Source organism: Triturus cristatus, chromosome 6, assembly GCF_964204655.1.
Source record: "Triturus cristatus chromosome 6, aTriCri1.1, whole genome shotgun sequence".
Taxonomy (NCBI): domain Eukaryota; kingdom Metazoa; phylum Chordata; class Amphibia; order Caudata; family Salamandridae; genus Triturus; species Triturus cristatus.
Window position 1 is genome coordinate 11,042,756 of NC_140589.1, and position 18,631 is coordinate 11,061,386.

The 18,631-nt window shown below is 47.1% G+C and overlaps 1 protein-coding gene across 1 annotated transcript in view; it reads left to right on the plus strand.

Annotated features, from left to right (window-relative positions):
* GNMT (glycine N-methyltransferase) overlaps positions 1-18,631 on the plus strand; it is a 208,050-nt gene that overhangs the window by 118,665 nt on the left and 70,754 nt on the right. Inside the window, exons 5-7 of the mRNA XM_085610115.1 lie at positions 1,729-1,755; positions 7,702-7,723; positions 11,618-11,631. Of these exons, the coding sequence (XP_085466241.1) occupies positions 1,729-1,755; positions 7,702-7,723; positions 11,618-11,631 (63 nt within the window). The remainder of the gene's footprint in view (positions 1-1,728; positions 1,756-7,701; positions 7,724-11,617; positions 11,632-18,631) is intronic.

The following is an 18,631-nucleotide window of genomic DNA, read 5'->3' on the forward strand; positions in this document are numbered from 1 at the left end:
TGAGGCGGAAAGCCGGGAGCAGGGACATTTTAAAAATCGTATTGTGTGCTTTTACTTAACGTGATTTTAAAACTGCTATCCACCCTCACCTGAATCTTGGCAGCTCAGAACAGCGCCTCGCGCTGCAACGAACTCTTCCCTCAGGCGCCATTCACGAGGGCGAGGCGAGACACGCCCCCTCGGCTGGCCACGCCCCCCCGCCGCGAATACAAATAGCGCGCGCCAGCTCAGGCGCTGCATTACTAATTGGCTCCTGAGGCGGAAAGCCGGGAGCAGGGACATTTTAAAAATCGTATTGTGTGCTTTTACTTAACGTGATTTTAAAACTGCTATCCACCCTCACCTGAATCTTGGCAGCTCAGAACAGCGCCTCGCGCTGCAACGAACTCTTCCCTCAGGCGCCATTCACGAGGGCGAGGCGAGACACGCCCCCTCGGCTGGCCACGCCCCCCCGCCGCGAATACAAATAGCGCGCGCCAGCTCAGGCGCTGCATTGCTAATTGGCTCCTGAGGCGGAAAGCCGGGAGCAGGGACATTTTAAAAATCGTATTGTGTGCTTTTACTTAACGTGATTTTAAAACTGCTATCCACCCTCACCTGAATCTTGGCAGCTCAGAACAGCGCCTCGCGCTGCAACGAACTCTTCCCTCAGGCGCCATTCACGAGGGCGAGGCGAGACACGCCCCCTCGGCTGGCCACGCCCCCCCGCCGCGAATACAAATAGCGCGCGCCAGCTCAGGCGCTGCATTGCTAATTGGCTCCTGAGGCGGAAAGCCGGGAGCAGGGACATTTTAAAAATCGTATTGTGTGCTTTTACTTAACGTGATTTTAAAACTGCTATCCACCCTCACCTGAATCTTGGCAGCTCAGAACAGCGCCTCGCGCTGCAACGAACTCTTCCCTCAGGCGCCATTCACGAGGGCGAGGCGAGACACGCCCCCTCGGCTGGCCACGCCCCCCCGCCGCGAATACAAATAGCGCGCGCCAGCTCAGGCGCTGCATTGCTAATTGGCTCCTGAGGCGGAAAGCCGGGAGCAGGGACATTTTAAAAATCGTATTGTGTGCTTTTACTTAACGTGATTTTAAAACTGCTATCCACCCTCACCTGAATCTTGGCAGCTCAGAACAGCGCCTCGCGCTGCAACGAACTCTTCCCTCAGGCGCCATTCACGAGGGCGAGGCGAGACACGCCCCCTCGGCTGGCCACGCCCCCCCGCCGCGAATACAAATAGCGCGCGCCAGCTCAGGCGCTGCATTGCTAATTGGCTCCTGAGGCGGAAAGCCGGGAGCAGGGACATTTTAAAAATCGTATTGTGTGCTTTTACTTAACGTGATTTTAAAACTGCTATCCACCCTCACCTGAATCTTGGCAGCTCAGAACAGCGCCTCGCGCTGCAACGAACTCTTCCCTCAGGCGCCATTCACGAGGGCGAGGCGAGACACGCCCCCTCGGCTGGCCACACCCCCCCCAACCTCCTCGCCCACTGGTATAAAGTATGTGTCTTGGGAGGAAGCGCAGCGGACGAGCGCAGCGGGCGCGACTCTTGCGCGCCTAAGGCGCGCCTAAGGCAAGCCCGTCTGCGCCCGTCCGCGACCGACCGGGACCAGGGGCCATACCCCCTGCCAGCCCCAGCACACCCGAGGTAACCATCATTCGCTATAACCGCACCGACCTACTGGCCCTACGTAAACCTATTGAAACATCAAATTGTATTCTAACCGGCCCAGGTCTATCCTACGGTCCCATCTCATGCCGTTCCTGTCACTGGACCAGCTTAGGTCAATCTCCAACGGATCCTCATATGACCCCCACCAACCCTCAGCATGAGTTACAATGTTTATATTTTAATGCTAGATCACTACCCAAGCATGCACTTGACATATGGGATATCCTAACCTCTAAAACGCCAGATCTGGTCTTCGTCACCGAAACGTGGCTATCAGATGCCAGTGCCCCGGATCTAGCTAACGCTCTCCCCCCCAATTATAAAATAATAACACAAAACAGACAAAATAACAAAAAAGGAGGTGGAGTAGCCGTAATCTTTAGGGACCACCTAACTTGCCTAACGGATACAACTAATGCGGAGCCTGAGCATGAGCTATTACCATTTAGAATCCTCGCCGAGAATCATGTCATGCTAGCGGGTGCAGTCATCTATAATCCACCTGGACAACAAACTAACCTCAGTGCGAAACTAGTGAACCAAGTACTCCCTTTGTGCCTAAAACACAAACACTACATGATCATCGGAGATTTTAACGTCCACTACGAAAATTCCAATGCCCCTGGAGTCGCCCAGCTTAAATACGACATGGAAATCCTCCAACTGAAACAACTGATCGACAACCCTACTCATACAGCAGGGCACACCTTGGATCTCCTCTTTACAAACATCGAGCGGACCACTCTCAAGGAAATTCTCCCCCTGTCATGGTCTGATCACTTCATGCTTTCATTTCTACTTGAACTTCCTGGCAAACCCGTAAAAATCAAATACTCCCCCCTCACCTCCAACAGAGTCTGGAAACTAATCAAAGACTCCAATTTCCAAAATCATTTTCACGTGACAGATGTCTCCCTTCCAGATAACGAACCTACTGGGAATAACGCCATCCGGCTAGAAACCAGCATCCGCCAAACATTAGACAAAATTGCACCCCTGCGAGACGTCAGAAAAAAAACAACCATCAACGAAAAATGGTACACCCCCTCCCTCAAGAGCCTTAAAAGGGAATGCCAAAAGATGGAACACCAATGGAGACAAGCGAAAAACCCCACAACCAGAGTCAATTACACTGCCAAAAGGAAACAATACATCCTTGCCATCCGAGTGGCAAAAAAGGCATTTTTCGTGCAACGAATCAACGAAAACCACAACTCGGCAAAAGAGTTGTTTAAAATTGTGAAGGAGCTTAGCAATCCATCCTGCACCTCGCAAAACCTTACCCCCTCGACAGAAGCATGCGAACGGATAAGCTGCTTCTTTTCTGAAAAAATCAATAAAATTTACTCAACTTTTACTCTCCCCCAAACCGTCCCTCCTCATGATAATTCTGACGCAAGACCACCTACATCCGACAATGATAATGATCGCACAGACCTGGGTAACTCCCCTCGCTTATCCAACTTCCAACCGCTCTCTGAAAAGGAAGTACTAACAGTCCTTAGAGCAATAAAATCTGGCTCCCCCACAGACCCCTGTCCACACTTTGTATTCTCGGAAATTGCACCAACCTTATGCCCAATCATCACCAAACTTTTTAATCAATCCCTCACCTCTGCGTCTTTTCCAGACTGCTGGAAACACGCATCTGTAACCCCCCTCCTGAAAAAAGCTGGAGCCGATATTCTCAACCCAGAGAACTATAGGCCAATTTCACAACTCCCCTACCTCTCCAAAGCATTGGAGAAGATGGTTAACTCACAGTTATCCAAATATCTTGAGGACAACTTGCTTCTGGACCCTACCCAAACCGGCTTCAGATCCAACAATAGCACCGAGGCCACGCTGCTGGCAGTGTCGGACAGCGTCAGATGCATCACTGACCAAGGGGGTTCGGTGGCTCTGATACTGTTAGACCTGTCGGCAGCGTTCGACACTGTTTCACACAAATGCCTACTGAACATCCTCCGGTGCAAAGGTATACAAGGCACAGCGTTGCAATGGATCGAATCCTTCCTGTGCAACCGCACCCAGGCAGTGCACATGGGCCAATTCCATTCTGAACCCCGCCCCATCAGTTGCGGAGTCCCACAAGGGGCTTCCCTAAGCCCCACTCTCTTCAATGCCTATGTATCATCTCTGGCCGACATCGGGAGAAAGTGGGGCATCGGCATTTGCTCATATGCCGACGACACGCAGCTGATGGTGACCTTGGATGAAAGATCGGAGAAATTAGAAACAACTAAAAATAAACTCCACAGTTGCCTCTCCGAAATGGCCGACTGGATGCGTAATCACTGTCTTAAGCTCAATGCCGGAAAATCCGAAATTCTACTGTTCGGAGGAGCTAAACTATCATGGAATGATTCTTGGTGGCCACCGGCTCTAGGGACAGTCCCCGCCCCGAAACAACACGCCAGGAATCTGGGTGTCATGATGGATGACGCACTATCCATGAAGGACCACGTACGCACACTTTGGGGTAAGGGATTTGCAATCCTGAAACTCCTCGCCAAGATCATCAAATGGATCCCACTGGACTGTCGTCGCACAATCACACAGGCCCTCCTAGTTAGCCGCCTGGATTACGGCAATGCTCTATTCGAAGGAATGAACGAGCAGTTGTTCTCTCGCCTCCAGGTCCTGCAAAACCAGGCTGCCAAGCTGGTATGTAACAAAGGCAAAAGGGACTCAGCATCGGCATGCTTAAAACAACTCCACTGGCTGCCGATGCGCCAGCGCGCCACATTCAAACTACTCTGTCATGCGCACAAAACCCTCCATAAAACAGGCCCTACTATCCTGCAAGGGAAAATTGAATTTTACATTCCAAACCGACACTTAAGATCCACTAATTCAGCCCTAGCAAAACCCAGGCGTATCTACAAAACAAGAACAGGAGGACGAGCCTTCTCGCATTTGGCGGCCAAACGCTGGAATGAACTACCGGCGGATCTGAGACACACCACGAACCTCCTTGTATTCAGGCAAAAACTCAAAACTCATCTCTTCCCCAAATAATAAACCCCCGGTCCAAACCTCAGCAGCCCTTTCTCATTAAGCGCCTTGATATCCCTTGGGATGAATGCTGCGCTCTACAAATACCTCAAATAAATAAATAAATAAATAAATAATATGTTCCAGAACCATCTCCCTAGCAGCCACCCAATGCAGCCGCTGGTAAAACAGTGGAGGCCGCTACTTCTCCCACCTGGCAGTGAAGACCTGAAAACCCTCCCCCTGCACCTCAGAGCCTCACCATCGCTCCAGCAGTTCAGGAAGGACCACAAGACCTCGCTGTTCAACCAACAAGCAGCATGATCCAGCAGCATGAATCCCACACCGCCTCGAGTCCCTTATGTGTGAAGCAGCTGAGCTTTACCAACCCTGACTGATCCCACTACATGTATGACACATTATGAGGACTAGCCACATATGGAAGGTTTATTTGAAGAGTGTTCTAAAACTATAGGGTAGATCATGTGACTTGGCATACAAGGTCTGTTTTCTCAGTCCACTGAGAACAGTAGAGCCTGGAGAATAGTTCATGATCTATTTGGGAAGTGACCTTAGCAGGAAGAGAGTAAGCTACCTTGAAATCATGGCACACAGAGACCTGTCTCAGTACGTCACTAACTGATCCTGAAGACAGCCTACAGGTAACCAAAGACTCGTCCACTTTACCACATTGTCAAAAGACAAAATACAATATATTTAATTAAGGTTTCTTGTATAGTGCCATATTCCAGCAACCAGTTCTGCTCGCTTTTAGAGCACCTATTAAACAAGGATTAATTACAGTGAGTCCTAAGGCTATGAAAAGGCACTAGAGGTTCACTGAAGCAAAATTAATGTGCAAGGAACATCCAGTCAGGAGACAACTTTCAAGCAGACGTACGAATCACTAGCACAGCGTACCAACGACCCCATGGGCCGTGGCATAAGCAAGGAAAATGGCCCCTTTGGCTGCTGCCCAGGAAGTAAAATATAGCAATTATCAGGGTTCAATGGGCCCCTGAGGGTTTTGGGTCTCAGTACCACTGTACTTGCTGAACCAATGGTAACTATGTCCCTAGTATGGACAGAGAAGGCTGCTTCACCAATTGCAAACTGAGGACTAGTTAAACTAGTTTTCTCTGCTAGTCACATGACAAGCACTGGAATGTAATTAAAGAAATGATCAAGAAGCCAGTCTCCTACCAAGGTCTCTGCAAAAGGGCATTAGATTGAGTTAACATAGGTAGGCACTGCCATCCTATTCCAGGCGTCCATCCATAGGTGCTTGCATTTCATGTCTGCCTCAACACCATATAAACAGACATAACCAAATGCCAAGTACATTCGAACACTCGATGTTTTCAAAGATTTGTGCAGGCAGATCCACTCATTAGATCACAAGTATCCGCTTCATACTCTGTTTTCATGATTGTTGATAAGTAATTGTAATCATTTTAATGAATCCTTAACATTACGTCTAACACCTCGTACCCTGCTCTCCTCTTCCCCCCAATACGACCGTGCCTCCCAAGTTAGACCTCCAAAAGTCACCATGCCTCCCCTCAGCCACAAGTAAACACCGCCCCTGCACTCCTGACTCACATTTCCCTCAACATACAGCGCCGATCTGTACCACTCCCTACCCCTGGCGCACGGTGACCACCTCTCCGACCCGCGCCCTCTCAGAGATGAATCGTGAGAGAGAGGCTCTCTCTCACGATTCATCATGCCCTCCCTTCCCATGACCACCAGAATACCTCCAGCTCGCCACCTCACATGGCTTACCTCCACCCAGACCAAAGCACACACCATCTACAATAACCTCCTCACCCAACCTTCCCCACGCCCCCGGCTCCTCACCCCCACGGGCTGGGATACATTCCTACGCCTGATCTGCCCTCCTCCCCAGGGCTCCCCACACCCTCGTCCAATGGCTCACCTTCCCTCGGGTTCACTCTGCAGTGGCACACGCTGACCTCCTCACTCCCCCTCCCCATGCCCTGACCCTCGGGCTGCTCACCTCGCAGCTGGCACCAAAGGTTGCACACTGGCATGCTATCCTCTGCAAGGCGGCCTTTCTTGCCCAGGGTCTCTAGGCGCGCCGGTGCATGGCCTCGGCCGGTCTCGGTGCTGCTCGCTGCACGCCGGGCACGGGTGCTGCCACCCCTCCTGCCGCCAGTGATGCGTGGTGCTTCTGTAAACCCTTTGCTGCAGGACTCGCGGGCACTGCGCATGCGCGCGCATGTGAGCCTCCGGAGGTGCCAGATCTGGACTATTAAAACAAGCTCGATTCTCCTGGAAAAAAAGTTCTAAACAAGCACAAGACCTACCAGAAGAGCCCGAAACAAGGCCGACCCCACACAAAGACGAGACTGGGTTAGAAAGGAAAAGAGTATAAGAACAACCATTCAGCGTGCATCACATTGGATTTAGCACGCCTCAGTCGTTCATGCGCCAAATCCCTGCCAGGGGCCACCACGAATATGTATTGTTTCCGATTCCTCGTGGTGGCCCCTGGGGTTTGGTGGCCCTGTGCAGGTGCACAGCTTGCACATGCCTAAGGCCGCCCCTGATCCCGCTGTTCCCGGGGGCAAAGGTGCCTGCGCTGTAGGATGATCGCTTCTGCGCAGCAAGGGACACCTGAGACCTCTGTAAGAACTCCATCCTCAACCAACCCCCCCTCATGGCACGCCACTGACATCCAGTACCGGACTCCCATAGAATGCCCCCCATGGCGCGCCACTGACATACAGTAGGGGGCACCCATATCACCCCCCCCTATGGCACTCCACTGACATCCAGTAGATGTTAGGACCAAACTGAAGGTTCTCTGTACCTTCCACGTCATTCACTGGGGCAAAGACCAATAGTATCTGCAGAAAGTACCTCCCCCTCCCCTCAAAAGACCTCCATTCTGTGTCTGCCCATCCGAAGATATAAGAACGAAGACTACCAGTAGTTCCTCAAGGAGAGGAAAGAAGTGGAGATGAATCGGTGAATTAAGCCTGGAAGGACTACATGTATACTATGTGTAAAGTGGGTAATCCTTTTGTTGGATTGTAATGCCCTCACACACCCTTTCAGGTGTCATGCTTCATCATCTGGGCTGCTCCTCGTCGGGCCGGCGGTGCAATGCCTAACGGGCTCCCTAAAAAGGGGCACTTTATCGGAGTTCTTTTAATCCAACAGCCGTCAGGTGAAGTGCGGGTGTGTGGGCCTAAGTGTTGTAGATATAAAAGTGAATTAAAACAGGGTCGAAAGTACCAGTGTGAACAAACTATTTATTTTAATGGTCTCCTTCCCTGGTTAAAAAGGTGTGTGTAGCACTGAGTAGAGTATAATGTCTCTAATTGTAGTGCATGGAATTGGTGGTCAACATGTTTCTCGCAGTGAGCACGTGCGCTCGCGATTCGTCAGGACCTATCAACAATCTTATATATATATCTACGATGGTAATAGGGGACTATCTAAAGTATAGTGGTCTCCTAATCATAGTTGGTCAAGTGAACAACAAACTTAATCCTAAAATACCTGTTGAGGTCTGGTGCTACCTGCAGAAAAAACAGTACATTAAATTGGTCAGTGTGGGGACACAAAGCCACAGGTATCAGGGATTATAAAACAAACAAAAAGGCTTACAAAGTGATTCATTCTCCAACTTGGTTAAAAATGTAACAGTGGTGACTGCTGGTGCTCGAGCGTCAACAGCTGCTCATAAAAAGTGGTGTACCAACATGGTGAACTAAAGTGGCTAAACACCTATGTGGAACAAATAAAAACAATCAAGGTTGCAGAAACCAACGTTGGACTCACCCTAATCAGTAGGACTGCATGCCACAACAGTTCTGGGTGGACTCAGCGTGCGGCGAAGGACCTCTAAAAGTAGGTCTAAACTAAGGAGTAACAATGGCCTTACATAATGCAGTAATCACAGTTGGCACATGTGGGGACATAAAGCGCTTAGAAACTTAGCAGCAAAACAGGAATACGCTGGTTGATTAGCCCCATGGACAGACTGCGTTCCCAAATGATGTGCGAGGATGTCAGAGTGGAAGAAATAACATAATGCTTGAAAACTAACTGTTAATGAAGATGTTATAGTAACTAAAACAATGAGGTCCCACTCCTATAGCAATGATGCTTAAAGCGCTCCTGAGTTAGAGTGAATTAATAGTAAGCAAAAAGTGAATTTTGGCCAGAGCCTAGTTGTGGCACCCGTTGCTGATAGCCAAGTGGCAGCGGTTAAGATAACATGCTGATGCGTGCCTCGCTATTGTAATAGAGCTGCTGACAGCCAACAGTTAGGGTAACAAGCTAGTGCGTGCCTCGCTAGTGTAATCGAAGCGCTTAGGGAACAGGACGAGTGGTTACTAATTAGAAAGAGAGAAAAGAAACAAGGGTTTCGTGTGCGTACTTACATCTGCCCCGCATACGCTCTGCGCTATGACCTACCCGGTCCACCGAGTCTGGGAGGTGAAGACCTAAGCGCTCGCTATCGATTAAATACTTCCGGTCACGTCATGTGACGGGGTCACGTGATCGCGATTCGCGCGAGTGGCTAGAATTCTATAATAACGGGCTGGGTAACCGTACGAGCACTGTGTGTGTGCGCAGTGTATGATATGTTATAAAATGGACAGAATGCTTCAAATAAGTCGATCTCTAAAATAGTGAGTTAATTTGTAAAGAGCAAAGAAGGACAATATCGTCAGCCATCTTGGCTTGGGAAGCAAGGTGTCAATAAAGTTTTTAGTAACAATTGGGTACAAAGTATAGGCAAGGTGCCAAGTAAGCCTTGATAGAATATATCAAAGGGTTGTGTATTGAGTGTGAGCCTTGGTGTATACTGGAACTCATACTCAAATATTAATGCATCCAGAATGTGAGAAAAAAAAAACTGTGGACCAGTTGTAAGGAGTATGTCACGTTATAGCTTCAGGGCTCCCCAGGGGATATCATCGTTAAGCCCAGTGACATGAGAAGACAGACGGTGTATCCATCTTTGTTCCTTCTTAAAAAGACTGTGCTGTGACAATTGAGGGTGGGTTTCTAGAACCAGCCATTTGACAGAGTCTGGGGAATGTTGTTTCTCGAAGAAGTGGGCACTAATTTTGGTGTTCTGTTTTTTACACCGAAAATTGCTGCGATGTTCAGAGATTCGCAACTTGATTGGTCTGGTCGTCATCCCCACGTAGTACAGATCACAGGGACATGTAAGGAGATAAATGCAATTACTAGTATTACAGTTAGTATGTGACCTCAGTTCCCAAGTAAAAGTAGTGTTAAGGGTGATGGTTTTGTGTACAGATGTGAATGTACAAGCAGTGCACATACCACATGGGAAATGTCCCTTCACTGCAGGCAGTTGCCAGAGTGTGTTCTGTGTTAATTTGGTTTTGGGTCTCGGTCTGGTTTGTATTACCAAGTCTTTAATGTTTTTAGTGCGTCTGTATGCAAATCTTGGTGGTTCGAGATTCATTTGCCCAGTATTAAGGATATTCCAGTGTTTTTTAAGGACCTTCACTACCTGGTTGGTGTTTGGTGAGAAGGTTGTCACGCAGGTAAGGGTGTCAGACACAGAGGTGGTGTTCTCTCTGGGTTCTAAAAGGGCTTCTCTGTTGTTATTTCGTGCCCGTTTTTTAGACTTAGTAATACTTTGCAGCGGGTATTGTCTCTCTCTTAATTTATTAGAAAGAATTTCGGCCTCGCTCTTGAAAGTATCAATGGTGCTGCAGTTCCGTCGTAATCTTAGAAACTGACCGAAGGGTAGGTTCTCCTTGAGAGCTCTCGGGTGGTGACTTGTAAAGTGTAGCAGGCTATTACGATCAGTGCTCTTTTTGTAAAGAGTTGTGGAAAGAATACCCTCGCTCAACATAATAGTTAAGTCGAGGAATGCGATCTGTGAGGGGGACACTGTGATGGTAAAGTTGAGGTGAGGGTTCAGCTGGTTGAGCCATGTGTAGAATGCTTCGTAGCTCCCAGAGTCACCGGACCAAAAAATCAAAATATCATCTATGAAACGTCTCCATAGTAAAATGTTGTGACGGTATGGATTCGTATCACAAAAGATGTATAACCCCTCAAACCAAGCCATATACAAACAGGCTAGACTCGGAGCAAAGGTACTCCCCATGGAAGTACCTTGAGTCTGGTGGAACAATTGGCCTTTAAACTCGAAGAAATTTTCTGTCAAGGCTATGGTGGCGCATTCAATGATGAAGGATGCTGGAGTCGGTGATTGCCAAGGTTCACCTCCAAGTACCTCCTCGATCACTTCGAGAGTTGCTCTTTGTGGAATATTAGTATACAAAGCTTCCACGTCTAGAGTGATGAGGAAGTTGATGTTGTTGATGTCATCTGTCTGATCCAATAAACGTAGAACATCTGTCGTAGGTCATAGCGCAGAGCGTATGCGGGGCAGATGTAAGTACGCACACGAAACCCTTGTTTCTTTTCTCTCTTTCTAATTAGTAACCACTCGTCCTGTTCCCTAAGCGCTTCGATTACACTAGCGAGGCACGCACTAGCTTGTTACCCTAACTGTTGGCTGTCAGCAGCTCTATTACAATAGCGAGGCACGCATCAGCATGTTATCTTAACCGCTGCCACTTGGCTATCAGCAACGGGTGCCACAACTAGGCTCTGGCCAAAATTCACTTTTTGCTTACTATTAATTCACTCTAACTCAGGAGCGCTTTAAGCATCATTGCTATAGGAGTGGGACCTCATTGTTTTAGTTACTATAACATCTTCATTAACAGTTAGTTTTCAAGCATTATGTTATTTCTTCCACTCTGACATCCTCGCACATCATTTGGGAACGCAGTCTGTCCATGGGGCTAATCAACCAGCGTATTCCTGTTTTGCTGCTAAGTTTCTAAGCGCTTTATGTCCCCACATGTGCCAACTGTGATTACTGCATTATGTAAGGCCATTGTTACTCCTTAGTTTAGACCTACTTTTAGAGGTCCTTCGCCGCACGCTGAGTCCACCCAGAACTGTTGTGGCATGCAGTCCTACTGATTAGGGTGAGTCCAACGTTGGTTTCTGCAACCTTGATTGTTTTTATTTGTTCCACATAGGTGTTTAGCCACTTTAGTTCACCATGTTGGTACACCACTTTTTATGAGCAGCTGTTGACGCTCGAGCACCAGCAGTCACCACTGTTACATTTTTAACCAAGTTGGAGAATGAATCACTTTGTAAGCCTTTTTGTTTGTTTTATAATCCCTGATACCTGTGGCTTTGTGTCCCCACACTGACCAATTTAATGTACTGTTTTTTCTGCAGGTAGCACCAGACCTCAACAGGTATTTTAGGATTAAGTTTGTTGTTCACTTGACCAACTATGATTAGGAGACCACTATACTTTAGATAGTCCCCTATTACCATCGTAGATATATATATAAGATTGTTGATAGGTCCTGACGAATCGCGAGCGCACGTGCTCACTGCGAGAAACATGTTGACCACCAATTCCATGCACTACAATTAGAGACATTATACTCTACTCAGTGCTACACACACCTTTTTAACCAGGGAAGGAGACCATTAAAATAAATAGTTTGTTCACACTGGTACTTTCGACCCTGTTTTAATTCACTTTTATATCTACAACACTTAGGCCCACACACCCGCACTTCACCTGACGGCTGTTGGATTAAAAGAACTCCGATAAAGTGCCCCTTTTTAGGGAGCCCGTTAGGCATTGCACCGCCGGCCCGACGAGGAGCAGCCCAGATGATGAAGCATGACACCTGAAAGGGTGTGTGAGGGCATCACAATCCAACAAAAGGATTACCCACTTTACACATAGTATACATGTAGTCCTTCCAGGCTTAATTCACTGATTCATCTCCACTTCTTTCCTCTCCTTGAGGAACTACTGGTAGTCTTCGTTCTTATAACTTCATTGCCGGGGCACCTTACCAGTTTGGACCTCCCACTCACTCTTTGTGAGCGGAAAAAGCCCCCCCGATCCCTCTCCTTTGGTACCTATGTTCTGCACGGCTTAAACCCCCGTGGGATCCTCTTTTAGGTGGGTGAGATTTGTTCTATCCCCCAACTTACCTGAATTTTCTCCTTTCCCTTGGGAAAGCAGCACTGTTACCCATATTGTAACGGTTTTTACACCCCCTCCTCTCACTCCACCCTTCCATCCATGGAGGGACAGGGCTTGAGTTACGGGGACGATCAAGCAGCAGAAATCCTACGGACCCCCTCCATTCTGGGTCTCGACCAAGAACTGGCCACTGGCAGCCAATCAGCTGAATGGCAAACACTCTCGGATATGAAAAGGGAATGGGTACGCATAACATTACATGGTGCCCTCATGACAGAGTACTTCAGGGCCAATATCTCTCCAAATGGCCTCGTAGTAAAGAATTTTCCAAGAATTTTCTGGGAAGATGGGCAATTTAAAGTTGAATGGTCTCAAATATCGTGGAAGTGTACCAGGGACCTTCTCATTCTGATAGTCAACACTGCAAAGAGATTGGCAGACGAGTTACTTACACGCATCCAGGCGTTGGAAAGTAATCTCAAACAGAACAATCCCGGCTCCCAGTATAAATCAAAACTAACTGAGATCAACAACGAGATAGCCGAACACAGAGAATACTTGATGAAACAGAAAGTAACTAAGCTCCAGAAAGACATCAAGCGCTTTGATAAGGAAAAGGTCTACCCTTATCTTAAAGCAGATTATGTCCCGCCCAACACTAATTATTCATCAGACATTGATTCGGATTCCTCAAGGAGAGGATCCTCTACCAACAGTGACTCTAGCAATGAGAATATGAGATCCAATCAGGCTAGAGGAAAGAAAGGGAGACGTGGATATAACTATTTTCCACCCACGCCATACCAGGGACCAGCTTTCTGGCAGTACCCTATGTACCCACAGGGCCCCCCTCAGTTTGGCCCTCAAGGTCTACCTCAATTTGCACCTCAGGGTATGATCCAGCCCTCACCTTTTTTAGGCAGAGGTTGGGGCAGAGGGCGAGGGCGAAGAAGAGGGGCACCACAAGAGAAAAGAGTACAATGGGAGGAACCACCACAACGGGGAGTGGAAACCAGGAGTCACACCAGGAAACAAACTTAGTTGTCAATTTGTCGTCCAGACAGTTGACAGCCATAGAGGACAACGTCCTGCAGAAAGGACTTGGTTTTGTCCCTACCCCTAAGGTTGACCCCTTCAACCAGATTTGCGAATTACACCAATTCTTCCGCAAGATCCGGTTGAGATTTTTCTTTGAGGGTAAAGACGACATATCAGACAATGACTCAGGTTTACGTAACCCTTCCACCTTCACTCCCCACTCAGGGATGATACCAAACGAAGTACTCACCTATGAACAGGCAGTACTTAAAGATATAAAATCCATTCCTATACAGAAGCAATTCAATAACCTCAGCAGAGCAGAGAGGCTTGCTATTACAACATTGGCGGACGATCCATCTATCACCATCAAACAGGCTGACAAAGGTGGGGCCACTGTTATAATGGCAACGACTGATTATGACAACGAATGTCTGCGCCAATTGGGAAACAGAAAGTACTATACACCGATCCCAAACAACCCCACTTCACGTCTCAAAACTACCATTACTGGGTTGGTTGACTCCGCTGAGAGCAATGGCTGGTTAAGCGAGAAGGAGGCTTCTTTCTTGATCCAAAAAGAACCTAAGACCCCCTACTTCTATATTCTACCCAAGATTCATAAGGGGGTCACACCAGTACCTGGACGCCCCATAGTATCGGGCATTGACTCAATTCTAGAACCATTGTCTAAATTCTGCGATCACTTTTTGCAACCATTAGTGAAACGCACACCCTCTTACATACAGGACACGACAGATGTTCTACGTTTATTGGATCAGACAGATGACATCAACAACATCAACTTCCTCATCACTCTAGACGTGGAAGCTCTGTATACTAATATTCCACAAAGAGCAACTCTCGAAGTGATCGAGGAGGTACTTGGAGGTGAACCTTGGCAATCACCGACTCCAGCATCCTTCATCATTGAATGCGCCACCATAGCCTTGACAGAAAATTTCTTCGAGTTTAAAGGCCAATTGTTCCACCAGACTCAAGGTACTTCCATGGGGAGTACCTTTGCTCCGAGTCTAGCCTGTTTGTATATGGCTTGGTTTGAGGGGTTATACATCTTTTGTGATACGAATCCATACCGTCACAACATTTTACTATGGAGACGTTTCATAGATGATATTTTGATTTTTTGGTCCGGTGACTCTGGGAGCTACGAAGCATTCTACACATGGCTCAACCAGCTGAACCCTCACCTCAACTTTACCATCACAGTGTCCCCCTCACAGATCGCATTCCTCGACTTAACTATTATGTTGAGCGAGGGTATTCTTTCCACAACTCTTTACAAAAAGAGCACTGATCGTAATAGCCTGCTACACTTTACAAGTCACCACCCGAGAGCTCTCAAGGAGAACCTACCCTTCGGTCAGTTTCTAAGATTACGACGGAACTGCAGCACCATTGATACTTTCAAGAGCGAGGCCGAAATTCTTTCTAATAAATTAAGAGAGAGACAATACCCGCTGCAAAGTATTACTAAGTCTAAAAAACGGGCACGAAATAACAACAGAGAAGCCCTTTTAGAACCCAGAGAGAACACCACCTCTGTGTCTGACACCCTTACCTGCGTGACAACCTTCTCACCAAACACCAACCAGGTAGTGAAGGTCCTTAAAAAACACTGGAATATCCTTAATACTGGGCAAATGAATCTCGAACCACCAAGATTTGCATACAGACGCACTAAAAACATTAAAGACTTGGTAATACAAACCAGACCGAGACCCAAAACCAAATTAACACAGAACACACTCTGGCAACTGCCTGCAGTGAAGGGACATTTCCCATGTGGTATGTGCACTGCTTGTACATTCACATCTGTACACAAAACCATCACCCTTAACACTACTTTTACTTGGGAACTGAGGTCACATACTAACTGTAATACTAGTAATTGCATTTATCTCCTTACATGTCCCTGTGATCTGTACTACGTGGGGATGACGACCAGACCAATCAAGTTGCGAATCTCTGAACATCGCAGCAATTTTCGGTGTAAAAAACAGAACACCAAAATTAGTGCCCACTTCTTCGAGAAACAACATTCCCCAGACTCTGTCAAATGGCTGGTTCTAGAAACCCACCCTCAATTGTCACAGCACAGTCTTTTTAAGAAGGAACAAAGATGGATACACCGTCTGTCTTCTCATGTCACTGGGCTTAACGATGATATCCCCTGGGGAGCCCTGAAGCTATAACGTGACATACTCCTTACAACTGGTCCACAGTTTTTTTTTTTTCTCACATTCTGGATGCATTAATATTTGAGTATGAGTTCCAGTATACACCAAGGCTCACACTTCAATACACAACCCTTTGATATATTCTATCAAGGCTTACTTGGCACCTTGCCTATACTTTGTACCCAATTGTTACTAAAAACTTTATTGACACCTTGCTTCCCAAGCCAAGATGGCTGACGATATTGTCCTTCTTTGCTCTTTACAAATTAACTCACTATTTTAGAGATCGACTTATTTGAAGCATTCTGTCCATTTTATAACATATCATACACTGCGCACACACACAGTGCTCGTACGGTTACCCAGCCCGTTATTATAGAATTCTAGCCACTCGCGCGAATCGCGATCACGTGACCCCGTCACATGACGTGACCGGAAGTATTTAATCGATAGCGAGCGCTTAGGTCTTCACCTCCCAGACTCGGTGGACCGGGTAGGTCATAGCGCAGAGCGTATGCGGGGCAGATGTAAGTACGCACACGAAACCCTTGTTTCTTTTCTCTCTTTCTAATTAGTAACCACTCGTCCTGTTCCCTAAGCGCTTCGATTACACTAGCGAGGCACGCACTAGCTTGTTACCCTAACTGTTGGCTGTCAGCAGCTCTATTACAATAGCGAGGCACGCATCAGCATGTTATCTTAACCGCTGCCACTTGGCTATCAGCAACGGGTGCCACAACTAGGCTCTGGCCAAAATTCACTTTTTGCTTACTATTAATTCACTCTAACTCAGGAGCGCTTTAAGCATCATTGCTATAGGAGTGGGACCTCATTGTTTTAGTTACTATAACATCTTCATTAACAGTTAGTTTTCAAGCATTATGTTATTTCTTCCACTCTGACATCCTCGCACATCATTTGGGAACGCAGTCTGTCCATGGGGCTAATCAACCAGCGTATTCCTGTTTTGCTGCTAAGTTTCTAAGCGCTTTATGTCCCCACATGTGCCAACTGTGATTACTGCATTATGTAAGGCCATTGTTACTCCTTAGTTTAGACCTACTTTTAGAGGTCCTTCGCCGCACGCTGAGTCCACCCAGAACTGTTGTGGCATACAGTCCTACTGATTAGGGTGAGTCCAACGTTGGTTTCTGCAACCTTGATTGTTTTTATTTGTTCCACATAGGTGTTTAGCCACTTTAGTTCACCATGTTGGTACACCACTTTTTATGAGCAGCTGTTGACGCTCGAGCACCAGCAGTCACCACTGTTACATTTTTAACCAAGTTGGAGAATGAATCACTTTGTAAGCCTTTTTGTTTGTTTTATAATCCCTGATACCTGTGGCTTTGTGTCCCCACACTGACCAATTTAATGTACTGTTTTTTCTGCAGGTAGCACCAGACCTCAACAGGTATTTTAGGATTAAGTTTGTTGTTCACTTGACCAACTATGATTAGGAGACCACTATACTTTAGATAGTCCCCTATTACCATCGTAGATATATATATAAGATTGTTGATAGGTCCTGACGAATCGCGAGCGCACGTGCTCACTGCGAGAAACATGTTGACCACCAATTCCATGCACTACAATTAGAGACATTATACTCTACTCAGTGCTACACACACCTTTTTAACCAGGGAAGGAGACCATTAAAATAAATAGTTTGTTCACACTGGTACTTTCGACCCTGTTTTAATTCACTTTTATATCTACAACACTTAGGCCCACACACCCGCACTTCACCTGACGGCTGTTGGATTAAAAGAACTCCGATAAAGTGCCCCTTTTTAGGGAGCCCGTTAGGCATTGCACCGCCGGCCCGACGAGGAGCAGCCCAGATGATGAAGCATGACACCTGAAAGGGTGTGTGAGGGCATCACAATCCAACAAAAGGATTACCCACTTTACACATAGTATACATGTAGTCCTTCCAGGCTTAATTCACTGATTCATCTCCACTTCTTTCCTCTCCTTGAGGAACTACTGGTAGTCTTCGTTCTTATAACTTCATTGCCGGGGCACCTTACCAGTTTGGACCTCCCACTCACTCTTTGTGAGCGGAAAAAGCCCCCCCGATCCCTCTCCTTTGGTACCTATGCCCATCCGAAGAACCAGCGCTTTTTCAAGAGGCTGAAACATGGCGGCAGAACCCCGGGGGTGCAAGAGTCAGACTTTGGAACCTTTGATCCTAACTTGAGTTGTGAACCCAATTACAAACGGCTCAGGGAACTTCAGAAAACTGGGCCATGTTCTTTTCTTAGAATTCTGGGACTTGTAGTCTTATCTAACCCGGGATAAAACCAGGACAAGTCCGAGAATTCAAAGGAAAGTAAAGGGACTGGACAAACGTCACACATGGGCCTGGGATAGGAAATCTGAACTCTCAAATGAGCAGAATCCGAAATAAAGAAATTAATAATACATATGGCCAGACTCTGGAATTCCATTCCCTTGTAACCCTGTGTTGCCTTTTAGCAGTTCATTTTTCAGCAAAAGTAGGAAAGAAAAAATACATTGAGAAGTTTTGTAAACAAAATGGACAAAAGTGCCCAATTCTCCATAGAGTGGTAGTGCCAGGGGTCTGTGTGTATGTAGAGATTGCACCAACTAGAGGCAGCAGTTGTGCTAAAATGGATGAAATAAATTGATTGCGCCCATCA